At 31.2% G+C, this 16649-nt stretch overlaps 1 protein-coding gene across 1 annotated transcript; it reads left to right on the top strand.

Annotated features, from left to right (window-relative positions):
* The first annotated feature begins 4792 nt into the window (after nt 1-4792).
* On the top strand, nt 4793-6052 carry LOC112038903 (phospholipase A(1) DAD1, chloroplastic). Its single transcript, XM_024071740.2, has one exon. The coding sequence runs from the start codon at nt 4793-4795 to the stop codon at nt 6023-6025; it is 1233 nt and encodes a 410-aa protein (XP_023927508.1). The 3' UTR covers nt 6026-6052.
* The last annotated feature ends 10597 nt before the right edge of the window (nt 6053-16649 follow it).

Genomic DNA, 16649 nt, shown 5'->3' with positions numbered 1-16649 from the left:
GATCAAAAGTAAAATAAGCTGACTTTTTCAGCTATCCCAAACACAGCCTAAGTGTGCAAATTTTCTTTTTAATATATAAACGAATTAAGTGGGCAATTAGGTATATCTCTTGAATTATTATAAAACCACATTATAATATGAATATATTTTTTTTTTAAATACATTTTTTTCAGTTTTTTTAATAATTTGAGCCAGGAGTCAGGGCACGCTGAGTTTAGCTGACTGTAGACGCGTCTTGTGAAAAGTGCCACAGCAAGTTCATTTGGTCGGAAAGTCAAATTACTTAGTACTTTACCTCTTTTATTATTATTTTTTTTAATAAATTGGGACCCACTAGTCAAATTCACTTCAAACCCACTTCTGAGCTCTAGTCCACTGAACTATCTATGATCTATCTCCCTCTCNCTTTTTTTTTTTTTTTTTTGGGCTATAACAGCGTTTTACAAACACCACAATAGGCTTGACAGGCCTGAATAAATGCCACTATAGGTTCTGGTTAGGCCTATTGTGCCATTTGTAAAACGCTGTTATAGCCCAACAAAAAAAAAAAAAAAGAAGGACCTATAGTAGCGTTTTACAAATGCCACTATAGACATTTGGTGTTTTTAAAACGCTAGGATAGACACAGTGATATGCATATAGCAGGGTTTTTATAAAACGCCACTATAGGGTACTTATAGTGGTTTTTTTTCAAATGCCACTAAAAAATGCTACTATAGGCAACTTTTTTTTGTAGAGTTTATAACAATAGTGGTGAGACACAATTTTCTATTGATATGGAAGGAACAATTATATTTTAATGTTTATGTCAATTATTGATATGGTGATTGAAAAATGCCACGGATATATTGTAATAAGTTCCTAATATTTATCCTCTTTTTTGTTAATAAAACTTATCAATTAAAAAAAATGAAAAATGCTAAAAGCACCTTTCGATTTTGCTACCAAATGTTAATAAAATATGATTTTTTAAGCCATATTATTAATAATAAAAAATATTTTTCTTACTTTTTATTTTAATTTTAAAGATTAACACGTCAATTTGTATAATTTATGTAATAAAATTTGAAATATCCTTGATATCAATTATGATAATCTAAAATTTTAGTACGTAATCCAAGATTTATTCCAAATTCTTTTTAAAGTAAACTTCAATTTTATTGAGAACTTAAAAAAAAAAATTACTTTTCAATTCCTTGACTACTAAATTCTAGAGTAAGTAATGTTCGTTCTTTTTGAAATAATCATGCTTGTTAGCTTACTATTTTTCAGAAACGAATTTATTAACACTTAAACCAATTTAAATCTTATATGATTGAGAAATTTATTATTTAAAGACGAAATTCTCATCTCAATATTAATTCTCTATAATAAGTTTTAGTTGTAGTTAAATTAAATAAATGGAAAACCTAAAATTTTGTACTATTCAATGTACATTGAAATAAATAGATTACATAATTTTTTTTTGGTCAAGTAATTAAATAATCGAATAAATGAAACCTAATTTAAACATTTTGAATTATTAATGTTTTCAGTCTTAACTTACACACACAATTGTAAAACAATAACTAAAAGATATAGTAACAAATTTCAAAACAGATATGTTTCACTACTAGTCCAGGTTGTTATCAGTGTATAATAAAAAAAGGGTTTTGGAATAAATCTTCTGTAGTATTCCAAAAAGCAATGTGAAAAAAGTACTGTTTGTCTTTCCTGATGAATAAATTATATCTTATTACTCTAGTTTGTTGTGTTCTGCTAGTTTTTTCTACAAAAGTAACGATGCTTTTCAATGATAATTTACAAAGAGTGAATTAGAAGTTTTATTTTTATATGAAAGAGTGTGTTAGTAATTGTTTATGTCACTTCCAAACTTCTTTATCTGTAAAGAGGGATTTAGACAGAAATAGTAATTGTTTATGTCACTTCCAAACTTCTGTATCTGTAAAGAGGGATTTAGAGAGAAATAAACAGTGGCACAGCCATTATTTAATTAGTAGCTATACCTACACCTACACTTGCACCCATTGAAATTTATAAACATATTTGGTTATACATAGAAATTAGGACAGATTTAAATTTATTTTTTGCAATCAAACCCGTTGAAAAAAACAATTATGTGGGGTCAATTATGAGAGGCTTGCTGAAACAATTTAAAAACATATGGACATATTAAATAGAAAAGAACAAAAAACCTTTTCTAAAGGTGGCTCCTGCGTACAAAACAACAAACCAAAGGTCTATTTGATAGTAGCTTCAAAAACTGTTTTTTAGAATGGAAACAAAATGTTTTTTGATAATTTTAAAATAAAATTGTATTTGGGAAGATTCATTTAAAATAATTTTTTTTCGGAATAATAACCTAAAAATTTGTTTGATATAAATAATAGTAATTAAAAAAACCCTAAACACTAAAACCATTTTGGTTCCATCCTAACACCATTAAAACACTAATCAATATGAATTAACCAAACAATTTTGTCTAAAACAAAAACTGAAAAATTTCAAGATACACAAAAACAATAACCAATAATGGAATAGACCCATCGAACCAAAACCCATTACCTCATAAAACTCATCCCATATAAAAAAAAATTCATTCAAACCAAATCCCCCTTATCCTTCTCATCACGCAATATCGATACATGTACACTCAAACTGGTGCCGATGCATGGCCAATAACAATATTGACACTGGCGGTTCAATTCACACACAACAAAAATTCAAAGTCACCCACAGACCAACAACCCAATTTATAAAGTTTCCTTGTGTCTTTGTTCCATCCTCTTCTCCCTGTACGTCACCAAGCCAAGTCAATATTCACAATTTAACTGATTGCGAGTTCGTTACAAGACTCACGGCAAGAAGAGAATGTATCGCATGAAACGGTCTCATAATGAGACTTCTCTCACAACATATGAGATCCACACATATGAGATAGATTTCTGATAAGATAATTTTCTCGGTAAGAAATGAAGAATAAATGATAATATGTGTCTTTTACTTCCGTTGTTTATCAATGCGTTTGGCTTCAAAATTGGCATTGTTTGTGGCTTCAACTTCAAGATCTCAAACCCATCAAATGATGTAAAAAAAAAAAAAAAAAATTCAATAAATAAAAAAAGGTGGGCACAATTGGAGAAACAATGAAGAAGAAGAGAAAATAGTAGGGGGAAAAAAGGTAATGGGCGCAACAAGATTCGAAGTCTTGGTGGCTTTTATTTACAATTATGACACCATGTTTTGAGATTTGTGTTCTTTCCATAGTAAAAATGGAGTGATTTCATTTTAGAGTTTGGTTTCATTTGAGGGGGAAAAAAAAGATTGATTACTTCTTGTTCTTTTTCGTTGATGTGGTGCCACACATATGTTAACACTCCTCATTTGAAATGAATTAATTTCTTGGTTGAAATAAAATATTGTAAATTAAAAGTGTATTTAGTATCATGTCATTTAAAATTTAAATGATGTAGTACTACTGTATACATCATCAATAAAATCGTAATTGCGAAGTAAATTCTTTTAACTTTAAGTGAAATGAAAATAGAGATGATTCTATTCCCTCCTATGATAATAAGTGCATTCAAACATATGGGTTAATTTGATTCACATGTGGTAGAATATGTTGATTACTCATAGTTGCACAATTTTTTTTTTTTTAATAGGAGAAAATTATGATATTAAGGGTCTGTTTATTTTTTTTTTTTTTTTTACTAAAAGTACTATAGATAAAACTAAAAAGTAACTAACATAGTACAATAAGACCCATAAATAGCACCAAAAAGTGTAATGGACCCATAAATAGTAACAAAAAAAAACTTTAGTGTGCGTTTGGCATTGGCTTAAAAGACCAACTTTTTTTACTATTCAGTTTATTTTTGCTACTGTTCATAGGTTTTATTGCATTTTTTTGGTACTATTCATGGGTCCCACTGTACTATTTCAGCTCCCTTTTAGCTTTTTTTACAGTTCGTTTTATTTAGTTGAAACTGAAAATTTTTTACTGAAAGTATTGTAGAAAAAGTTAAAAGATAGCTACAATAGTACAGTAAAACTGATGAATAGTATCAAAAAATACTATAGAACTCATGAATAGTAGAAAAAATAAGATCAAAAGTAAAATAAGCTGACTTTTTCAGCTATCCCAAACACAGCCTAAGTGTGCAAATTTTCTTTTTAATATATAAACGAATTAAGTGGGCAATTAGGTATATCTCTTGAATTATTATAAAACCACATTATAAGATGAATATATTTTTTTTTTAAATACATTTTTTTTCAGTTTTTTTAATAATTTGAGCCAGGAGTCAGGGCACGCTGAGTTTAGCTGACTGTAGACGCGTCTTGTGAAAAGTGCCACAGCAAGTTCATTTGGTCGGAAAGTCAAATTACTTAGTACTTTACCTCTTTTATTATTATTTTTTTTAATAAATTGGGACCCACTAGTCAAATTCACTTCAAACCCACTTCTGAGCTCTAGTCCACTGAACTATCTATGATCTATCTCCCTCTCTTACACTCACATTTTAAAAATCCCGTAGCCGTTTTTCAGTTATTTCATTTTCATGTATATATAATCTCTCACATCAAACAAAGTTACATACATCATACCTATAACACCACCGTCCATACCTACACACTCTCTCTATAAAAGCCATTCACCACTTCAGTGTCACAACGTGTGAGTCAGTGTAATAAAACATAAGAGACACCCCTCCACACAAAAAAAGGCAACTAGGCTCTCTTTTGAGAGAGAGAGAGAGAGAGAGTAACCCACAAAGAAGAAAAACAAATGAAGCTTGTTTTTGGAGCTGTTCGTCCATGCACACCAACTATATCAAAAAACATAGTGGCCACCATGCACTACTACTATGCCATTGCCAGCAACAATAATAAACGTAGCAGCAGCAGCTGTGAATTGATGAGAAGCTTAGAAATCTCTTGCAGCTCAATCAAGCACGGTGCCTTAAAACGAAGCCTCGCAACTCAGTCAGCTAAGCTTGGAAAAAGGTGGATGGAATTTCAGGGACTCAACAACTGGGAAGGCTTGCTTGATCCTCTAGATGACAGCCTACGCAGCGAAATTCTAAGGTACGGCCAGTTTGTTGAGGCAGCCTATCGTTCTTTTGACTTTGACCCGGAGTCCCCGACTTATGCCACGTGTCGCCACCCCAGAAGCTCTCTTTTTACTCGGACCAGAGTAGGGGAAACCGGATACAAAATCACCAAGAACTTGAGAGCCACTTGTGGGGTCCAATTGCCACGTTGGATCGACCGGGCTCCAGCGTGGATGTCCACCCAATCTAGCTGGATTGGATACGTGGCAGTATGTCAAGACCAGAGAGAAATACAAAGACTTGGAAGACGTGACGTGGTGATTTCCTATAGGGGAACCGCCACGTGTCTAGAGTGGGTAGAGAATTTACGTGCCAATTTGACCAATGTGGCTCCCAATCAAGTGGGGTCCATGGTTGAGAGTGGGTTTTTGAGTCTATACACTTCTGAGACTGACTCGTGCCCAAGCTTGCAAAAAATGGTGAGGGCTGAGATTGAGAGAGTCATCGAAATGTACGGTGATGAGCCACTAAGCTTCACGATCACTGGTCACAGCCTTGGTGCGGCATTGGCTACGCTCACAGCATATGATATCACCACCACTCGTGAAAATGCACCAATGGTGACTGTGATTTCGTTTGGTGGGCCACGTGTGGGTAACAAAGGGTTTAGGTCACGGTTGGAAAAGAGTGGGACCAGGATACTCAGGATTGTGAACTCCGAGGATGTTATTACTAAAGTGCCTGGATTTGTGTTTCGAGATGATGACATGGCAAGCAAAGAGAGTGTTAACGTGGCGACTGGAATTTCTGGTTGGGTTCAAAAGTGCGTGGAAGACATGCAATGGGTTTATGCTGATGTGGGACAAGAGCTTAGACTTAGTAGCAAGGTCTCACCGTACCTCAACAAGAGGGATATGGCCACGTGTCACGACCTCAAGACTTACCTTCACCTTGTGAATGGTTTGTGAGTAAATTAATAGATTGGTGCAACTTTGTATAGGATTTGTACATATACTGAGTTACTAGTGTAAAAAAGAAAGTATACTTGTTAATAATTCATGATTAGAATAGTTTGTTAAGTTTTGTTGAATGAGGCAAATTTTGACACATCTCTTGGTCATATATAAAGCTTGAGTTTGTAGATTGTGGTTCTATATAGTTTACCTTTTGATAAAGCAGAGAGATATGGTTTTGTGTTTGTGAAGCATGTCCATATTCAATACCCTTTTGTGAGCGGAATTGGCCTAGGCCAAGCAAGGTAGAATCATATGAACAAAAGTCTAATTAGATGTGATCATGTGAAAACAAAAGGATAGAACCCAAGATTTAGGCTTAGTTAGCTTAGGTTTGATTTGTCAAAAAGCTAGATTTATTTTGTGGTGATTTATAGTTTGGTAGGGCCATGATAATAAAATAAGTGGTGGTGATGTGAATCCAGCTATCAATATAAAGATGATGCAGGTATGAGGCGGATTTCTTATCCTTTCACCTACTCTCATTTTGAGGTGATTCCTTTTTTTTTTTTTTTTTTTTTTAATCTCTATCCAACTCTAACGGACAGCTGCATGTATCAACCCGTTCCGTCAAACACAATTTTTTATATATAATTTATTAAAACCTGATTTAAAATATTTCATTTAGTAAATTAAAACTCTTAAAATATTTTTTTAAAAAAAATTATAACATTACAAAATCTTATTGAAGAATAACAATACAACATTTCAAGTAATAAAAAATACAAAAACAATTCAAACATAACAATACAATAATTTAAAAATAAATAAATCTTAAAACATAAAACAGAAAAATATAATTTCCTTATAAAAAAAAAATCAAAAGATATCATGAATTTAAAGTTTAAAGCACATTTTAGCCTAATTAAAAAAACCAATAAAAAATTGTTTTTTAATTCTTAAAATATAAACATGGTGGATACAGCATAGGAGTGGGGAAAAAAAGTTAACTCCCGTCCCTGCTTCTATGGGCATAGCCGCGTAAGCATATTGTTGAACCACATAAATTCTCTTTATATTTTGATTTCTCTCTTCCCTCATCTTTAATCTTGCATAAGTTGCTTCTTTCACAACAAAAGAACCATAAAATTTATAGCATAATAAACTAACCAGGGACATTATGAATGGAAATAAAGGGATAGCCAAAGACCTTCTCTTGTGCTTTGTTCCACGTATCTAATGAGCCCTTTTTAAGCAATCTTTTTGGAGGCAATATTCACACGATTAAAATGACTTGTTAGGCAAGTATCAGCCGTCTTAACCACGAGGGGAAATTTCTTTTGTATCTTCTAACCATTATGGTTGTGGGAGATAGTGATTCCGTTCTTTCATCAAACACTTTGGTTCTTAATTAAGACATAATATGGGCCAATTAACATTCATGATTGGAAGTAAAATGACATAGATCCATTTCAACAAAGTCATTTTTAATTAATGATTTCATAATATAGTAATTAACAGTTCTCCAATCTAGGCTTATAGGTGAGATTAATTATTGGAAGAAAAAATAGATGACACGTGTATCACATAAAGAAATTTCGAACATTCCAAGAATAGAAACTCTGCCCTAAAATTGACAGCAAGGAAATTTATGGGACTCTTAGGCCAAAATGTCAAACAGTGATAAGAAGTGTGTAAAATATGCTTAGATGGGTGCATGGTGGTCTCGTCTGAGAAATCGATGTCATTTTTGTACTTTTTGGACTGACCATTTGTGGGTACTCCGATTCATTGAATATAAGCTCTGCTTCAGCAAAAAGAGTAAAAGCACCGGTTCTGAATTACCTCTATATGGAACCTCTTGAATCATGTGTTTGAATCTTATAATTAATACCTCGTTTTAAGTTTTAACTCCTACTCTGCAAAAGAGTTTGTGCAAATGTAGCTAGCTAGTTCAACTAGGTGCCTGTTTGCATAATAAACAATGGGATTTTATGAGGCCCTACTTTGCAGAAGTAGAACTTTAAACCACCCTCCTAAACATTATATAATTCTGAATTTTGCACGTTGTAAAGAACCAATAGTAATCCTTTCCATCAGAACAATTAAAGATTTTTTTTTTCTTTTTTTATTTTAACTAAAATTGGTGAAACTTTTTGAATTTGTCACTATAGACTAGAAAAAAATTATGTTAAAAGAGTCGTAATAAAATTATACCTTGTGGTTTGTTTGTTTTCAAATATAAAATATTTTCAATGAAATTTTTTTTTTTTTTTTTTTTAAACCAATGAAAACATTTTTAAGTGTTTGATGTGGATATGTAAATTTTTTAAGTACAAATCACAAAACTTGCTGCTGATCTATTAGAGCCTCCAATTTGGTGGTGACCGACTGCCATCACCAATCTAATTGGAGCCACAAATTTGATGGCCGAAGATGGTGGTCCGGTGGCTAAACTGCAAACACCGGCAACCCAACCACAAATGAGAGAGAGAGTTACTATTTATTTTTTGTAAAATATTATATTAAATTTTTTAAAATAAAATGTTTTACAATATTTTATAAAGTATTTTAGGTTAAACGGAATTTTTTTTCAAATTTAAGCAAATTTTACAATAAAATAAATACAATAAAATGATAAAAATATTTTTTTCCGTAAAACATTTTATAACAAAATAAACAACTGTAAAAGTAAATCATGTTATACAATTACACCTTTCAATATATATATATATATATATATTATATCTTGTGAAATCACCTTTAAATAACTTGTGATAGGATATATTAGGTTTTTTTTTTTTTTAAATAGTCAAAAATAGAAATGAGTGGTACGCATGGACGGTCTAATGCGAGTAGAACACGTTAGCTCCGTGGTGACTTTTTTTGAAGGAAAGGAATTGCTTAGAATGGAAACCAAATGCTTACACTTTTCTTTTTTCTTTTTTTGTGATGCCAAAAAAGAAAAACAAATGCTTGCTCTGATGTTGCACTATTGGGAGCGAATTAAAAGTTAAAACTCTCTTCCAATTCTTTACGCAAAATAAGAACAATGTGGAAAATGCCACAATAAGAATGTGGTAGATTTTCATTCCAAAAGAAAAAGCCAGCAGCCCTTCTGTTAATGAAGCCCCACACAATCATTCTTTTTTTATTATCATCCTCAAGAATCTTTTTTAGCACCAATACCGACAAATATAATGAAGCCAAAAAAAAAATCATAGAAATTAAACCACCTCCTCTGTTTTTTTCTTTTACTTGAATAGAAAAATGCAAGAGCTGTTTGTATAGGAAAATTTAATGCTCTAGGGGTATAAATTTACTTGGTAACTTGAAAGATTAACCCAGATCAATTAAAGACACCCCATCTAGCTAGAAAGAAATCAAAGCCCACTTTGGTGTTTCCTTTTCTACTTCTTCTTTTTTATGTGTAAAGCTCTATCTTTTGTGTGAATCTTCAACCTTTTTTACCTTGGTTTTGAGGGAGATGATTTATAATCAGCTTGGTCCGAGCCTAACCCAACTTGATTGGGTGCCCTTGGGTGCTTGATATATAAAGCTATTTTCATGGGTGCAAGAAAAAAAAAATTTGTTCATATTATTAATTTATTACTCATTAATTCACATGCTGGTTTTTTTTACCTTTTGATGTTAATATTATTATTTCATGTGATTTACTCCATATTTTATGTGAAGAAAATGCATGAACCATATTTTATATGACACATAAATGACATGTAAGAATGAAAATAAATTTCATCTCCATCAAAAACAAATTTTAATTACTAAATTATACCTTTATTTTTCCTATTAGTTTATGAGATGAAAATTAAATAACCATATACTATAATCATCATAATTATGCACAAGAAACATCGTTTCGTTTGAAAATTTTCAGATTTTTAATGGAACAAAAAGTTTATTTACATTCTAAACATATTGATTCAAAGACCTATGAATCTATTATAGTCATCTACACAAACCCCTTTTGTTACTGAAGCCCCACACTATCATTCTTTTTAAAATAACTTGTGATAGAATATATTAGGTTTTTTTTTTTTTTAAATAGTCAAAAATAGAAATGAGTGGTACGCATGGACGGTCTAATGCGAGTAGAACACGTTAGCTCCGTGGTGACTTTTTTTGAAGGAAAGGAATTGCTTAGAATGGAAACCAAATGCTTACACTTTTCTTTTTTCTTTTTTTGTGATGCCAAAAAAGAAGACCAAATGCTTGCTCTGATGTTGCACTATTGGGAGCGAATTAAAAGTTAAAACTCTCTTCCAATTCTTTACGCAAAATAAAGAACAATGTGGAAAATGCCACAATAAGAATGTGGTAGATTTTCATTCCAAAAGAAAAAGCCAGCAGCCCTTCTGTTAATGGCCCCACACAATCATTCTTTTTTTATTATCATCCTCAAGAATCTTTTTTAGCACCAATACCGACAAATATAATGAAGCCAAAAAAAAAAAAAATCATAGAAATTAAACCACCTCCTCTGTTTTTTTTTACTTGAATAGAAAAATGCAAAAACTGTTTGTGTAGGAAAATTTAATGGTCTAGGGCTATAAATTTACTTGGTAACTTGAAAGATTAACCCATATCAATTAAATACACCCCATCTAGCTAGAAAGAAATCAAAGCCCACTTTGGTGTTTCCTTTTCTTCTTCTTTTTTATGTGTAAAGCTCTATCTTTTGTGTGAATCTTCAACCTTTTTTACCTTGGTTTTGAGGGAGATGATTTATAATCAGCTTGGTTTGAGGGGAGGGAGACAATGAAAGGTTGTTAAAACTGAGCCTAACCCAACTTGATTGGGTGCCCATGGGTGCTTGATATATAAAGCTATTTTCATGGGTGCTTTCTTAAGAAAAAAAAAATTTGTTCATATTATTAATTTATTACTCATTAATTCACATGCTGGTTTTTTTTACCTTTTGATGTTAATATTATTATTTCATGTGATTTACTCCATATTTTTTGTGAAGAAAATGCATGAACCATATTTTATATGACACATAAATGACATGTAAGAATGAAAATAAATTTCATCTACATCAAAAACAAATTTTAATTACTAAATTATATCTTTATTTTTCCTATTAGTTTATGTGATGAAAATTAAATAACCATATACTAGAATCATCATAATTATGCACAAGAAACATCGTTTCGTTTGAAAATTTTCAGATTTTTAATGGAACAAAAAGTTTATTTACATTCTAAACATATTGATTCAAAGACCTATGAATCTATTATAGTCATCTACACAAACCCCTTTTGTTACTGAAGCCCCACACTATCATTCTTTTTCTCATCATCCTCAGAATATTTATAGCACCAATACCGACAATAGAATGAAGCCAAAAAAAAAATTCATCAAAGAAATTAAGCCAGGTTTGGTTTGATGTGTTTTCATCACTCATTACTCAGTTTTCATCACTTATCACTCAAATTTCATGAACCCCACTCTAATTTATGTTGTTTGGTTTAATTTTTGTTCTCAATTTCCATAACTTGTTACTTAAAAGATTGAGTTAGAGTTGTGAAAACCTCCACAAACCACCACTCACCGCTATATGAGCATCACATGGCACCACCACAAGCCATCATGAGATGGCTCTCACTCGCAAGGTCATTCTTAGTCTCGAGTCTCTCGTTTCAAATTCAACCCAAGTGGGCCAAAACTCTTAAGAGCTGCCATCACCACTACATCCACCAGCGGTGGTTTCTTGCTCTCTCACCTTCAGCTTTTCTCTCTAAATTGAATCACCATAGTAGAAACTTCAAGCTCCACCCTCATTTTTGATACCCTCTATATATCTCTTTTATTTTCTTTCTATTTATTTGTTCAATTTTCCCTTTTTTCTTTGGGCTGAAAGTGTCTTCCTTTGTAATTGTTCATGGGTTTGGGGAATTGGTTGATTTAGGTTATAAGGGTTTGAAATATGGAATTTGGATTTAGGGTTTCAAAAGAAAGAAAAAAAAAATTGTTTTGGGTTTTGGGGTTTGATTCAAAATGGGTATCTGTGTATATTAGTTTAAAATGTAGCCTTGTGGTGTGTGTACATATGAACTAATTGTATAGTGGAACATGGAATGATCTGCTTGTGTTTGATCCACTTTCCGTCCTTTTGCTTTTCTTGCTTTTTTGCTATGCCCCTTTATTGTTTGCTTTACATTTTTAGAGAGAAAAATGAAAAAGTGGAGAGAGAAAATATCACGTGGCTAAGAGCAACAAGAAGAATACTGTTACCATTTTTAAAAAACATACTTGTGGTCGTGGGTTCAACCTTTTTGAGCTAAACTTGAGTTTTTAAGCTGAAAATTAAAGCCAATATTTGAGCCCAACACATTGTTGAGTGAGTTAAGAGAAAAGTAGAGAATACAATACAAGATATAAGTGATGTTTCTCTTCTTCTCCTTTTTTTCTTTTTCTTTTTTTTTTCTTCTTTACTTGAAAAGAAAAATCCAAGAGCTGTTTGAATGGGAAAATTTAATGGTCTAGGCGTATAAATTTACTTGGTAACTTGAAATTCACCCATCTCAATTGAAGACACACACCATCTAGAAAGAAATCAAACTCCACTTCGGTATTTCCTTTTCTTCTTTTTTTTTTTTTTTTTTTTTTTTTTCATGTGTAAAGCTCTATCTTTTGTGTGAGTATTTAACCTCTTTTTACCTTGGTTTTGAGAGAGATGATTCATAATCAACTTCGTTGGAAGGGAGGTAGATAATGAAAGGTTGTTATAAATTGAGCCTAACCAAAATTGGGTGCCCATGGATGCTTGATATATAAAAGCTATGGGTGCTTTCTTAAGAAAAAATATATATATATATATATATATACATATTATTAATTTATTACTCATTAATTCACATGCTGGTTTTTTGACCTTTTGAGGGTAATATTATTATTTCATGTGATTTTCCCATAGTTTATGTGAGGAAAATGCATGAACCATATTCTATATGACACATAAATGACATGTAAGAATGAAAATAAATTGTATCTTTATTTTTCCTATTAATTTATGAGATGAAAATAAATAACCATATGCTAGAATCTTCATTACCATTCACGAAAAAACATCATTTCATGTGAAAATTTTCATATTTTTAATGGAACAAAGTTTACTTACATTCTAAACATATTGATTCAAAGACCTATGAATCTATTTTAGTCATCTACAAAAAGCACTAAATTAACACATATGCGACCATGACNTTATGAGATGAAAATAAATAACCATATGCTAGAATCTTCATTACCATTCACGAAAAAACATCATTTCATGTGAAAATTTTCATATTTTTAATGGAACAAAGTTTACTTACATTCTAAACATATTGATTCAAAGACCTATGAATCTATTTTAGTCATCTACACAAAGCCCTAAATTAAACCATATGCGAATCCATGATTAAACATCTATTTCAAGAGACAAATCTATGACTGATCATAAATCTACTTATAAACATATCATACTTAAAAGGTTAAAGTTAAGACAAGACATTTTTCATTTTTTTTTTTAAATTTTCATTATAAACTTATCAAAAAATCTATACAAAAAACATAATGCAGAGTAATAAGGAATTAGGAATAATTACCTATGGACATGCATGGCTCCTCCAACAATTACCTATGAAGCTGGATGTCTTCAATCTTAAGCTTCTCAAAAATTTATATGACTCATAACCTTACCAGATAGTGGTCTTATCATAGATTTTCGGTATGGATATAAAGGATGTTTCTTCACGCCTTAATGCTGTATATTCTAACCGATACTGGCAAGTTTATTAATAAAGGTTTTCAGCACTTTATTCAATAATGGGTTCGATTATTGGGCCTAAGCTCATTCACAACAACAACACAACAACAACAACAACAAAAATGTTCAATCGAAGTTTAAATTAGGGTAACTAATGGCCAACCACAAGACATGGAACTTGAATTTTATTGCATGGGTTGGGGCTATCTAAGGGAATGTTTTAAAAGGCCTTTACATGTAGGTAAAGGTTGGCTTAAGGTCACCCACGAGTTAGAATGTTGTACTCACAACTTGTGATGCAAGAATTATCTTGTTGGTTCAAATGATATAATTTTTCCTTCAATATACCTACTCAAGATGGTCAAAGACTCAAATGATACAATTTAATGATGTGGTAGGCTCGCCTTTGCGATTTGTGACTACTACTAGCGGGCTTTCCGGCTAGGCATGCAAAATCAACTCTATTTACAAAATATACATATGCATGCATGAACATACCAACAATGACATTTAAGAAAAGAAAAGAAAATAGCATCCAAGTGTAACATAGAAGAAATTTTTGACATTAAATCCTACTTGGAGTCTAGCTCTCAACACACCCATAGAGTTGCGATTGTGAGAACTGTGACCCGAAATGCGAGGTCAAATGGGTCTTAAAATGGTTACTCAATATAGATGCCTTACCCTTTATATTCAGGATTTCATAATTTCAAGTTGCCACAATTCATTATTTATCCTTGATTATTTAAGGATAAAATCAAGGAAAGAAAAGGGAATAGAAATACATCTTTAATTATCCTGATGACCTGTGACTGGTCCCAATAAAAAAGGAAGACAAACCAGCTCTGATTGATTGGTTTTCAAAAGATTATGTAATCTTTCATTAAAAAAAAAGAGTCTAAAAATTACATGGTTATTTTCTCCAAATTAAAAACTAAAACAATTACACCCCTTTCACTCCTATTTAATTACATTCCTTTCAAAATGGAAAGACACTACTCTTTTGTTTTGTTTTGTTTGTTTTTTTTTTTTTTTTGGTAAATAAGAATTTAATTAAGCAAAATTAAGGATTATAAAGTCTCAAGGATGATATACTCCTAGTATCCAAAAATAACTTGTACAAAATAAAGAGAGGAAGTGTTAATAAAAAATAAAGCTATCACTACTAAAAGATTTCTCTTTAGCTAAAAAGTTCGCATATTGATTCCTTTCGTGATAATGTGGTAAATATGGACCATCTCAAAAAACTTGAGAATAAGTCTACTGTCAAAAATTTAGGTAATGAGATGAATCGAATAAAGCATAATGTGATGTGAAAATTGAAACAACTTTAAGATAGAATTGGAACACTACTCTAGATATAATGGAAAGACCCATCTTGCCTTATCCGATAATTGATCTCCTAAAAAGTAATGACCAACTTTAATCTCAACAGATAATTTCATGAAGGTCATGTCCAATACAAAATAAAAAAAAACACGTGAGGTATGAATAAAAAGGAAACCGGAAGAAACTCATCAAGAAAAGGAAAGAAATGTTGGTGTATGATATGACAAATACTATGCCTTTCAATAATGGCAATAAATGCGGCTCCTCTCCTCCCTACTTTCTAGTTTCTCTTACAATACAGGTCGTGTCAGAATATATAGTGTACTTTGATATGATACTATCATAGCTAGCTTGATTGCACTACTTCATCGTACGCCAGGTACATACAACAACATAGGTCCCAAATAGTTACTGTGTGTATGCTATCATTTTGGACTATTATATTTTATAATTGTTTTCATTCACAAAGAAAGTGTCAAAATACTGTAGAAACGGCGACTCTAGAAATCTTTTTCTTAGGAGAACCGATAAAAGGATATATTTTAGAGAGGAGATAAATCCTGTCGTGCACTACTATCTTTCTTATAAATTTGTTCATATTATTGGGTAGTGAATAGAAATAAATTATTAGTTCATTTGAGATATTGTTTCATAATATTATGAATATACTAATTATTGTTATTAAGATGAAATTTTGGAAATCATTCATTGTTTTTAAATATAATAAACATATTTATTATTGTTGCTAAGAGAATTTTAATTATTATTTCTCAAAATTCTTTTATCTATTAGTTTGTTTTTACTCTTTACAATTCTTTTATTTAATAATTCAACTTGACTTTGACAATTATTGTTCTTTGTAATTGTATTAAGCGTGTGTTTGAGTCTTGATTATACGCCAACTTACTGCCTTTTTCCTCTACTTTTTGTGGGTCTTATGTGAGTCTTTACTTCTTTTATATTTTTTTATAAAAAGTTAGATAAGTTGTTCCCATACGCATACTAAAAATTTTTTTGTTATGTTAACATTTACTTTTATTTTCACTCAATCACTCTCGGCCTATCTCACGCCCTAGTCTTCACTCAACAAATAACAAATTAAAAGCATATTCAATTTCAACAACTAATATTTATTTTCAAGGTTTTAGATCAAATTGGTTTGTTATTGGGTTTTTTTCTTTGTTTATAAATGTCAAGATATTAGTAAGAGGATCATATTCAAGGTTATTATAGTTGTGATTAAAAAAAATTAGGGTAAAAGTGTTCAAAATATTATTTTAGAGGGGTCAAAATAAAATAAAAATAAAAATATTATATACAAATTTTTTCTTTTTACAAAGTCAAGATTCATTTAAGCCCCTGGGCTATGGCTAGCGCCGCCCCTGGCAAGCAGCAACAAAGGTAAACAGTATTAAAATGAAAAAGTAAAAAGAAAAAAAAATTGAGGCAAAATCTATTACACTCTGTGTAACTAATAACAATCCCCAACAAATTTAAAATGTTAAAAAAGTTTGAATTTAAGCATTGATATTAAAA

The sequence above is a fragment of the Quercus suber genome, unplaced genomic scaffold (genome assembly GCF_002906115.3).
Source record: "Quercus suber isolate HL8 unplaced genomic scaffold, Cork oak 2.0 scaffold_55, whole genome shotgun sequence".
Classification (NCBI taxonomy): domain Eukaryota; kingdom Viridiplantae; phylum Streptophyta; class Magnoliopsida; order Fagales; family Fagaceae; genus Quercus; species Quercus suber.
The sequence above is the reverse complement of the archived record's forward strand: the minus strand, read 5'-3'. Positions and strand labels throughout refer to the sequence as shown.

Bases quoted from the DNA above. Each gene is read 5' to 3' on its own strand.
- LOC112038903 (XM_024071740.2), top strand. From the start codon at position 4,793: ATGAAGCTTGTTTTTGGAGCTGTTCGTCCATGCACACCAACTATATCA.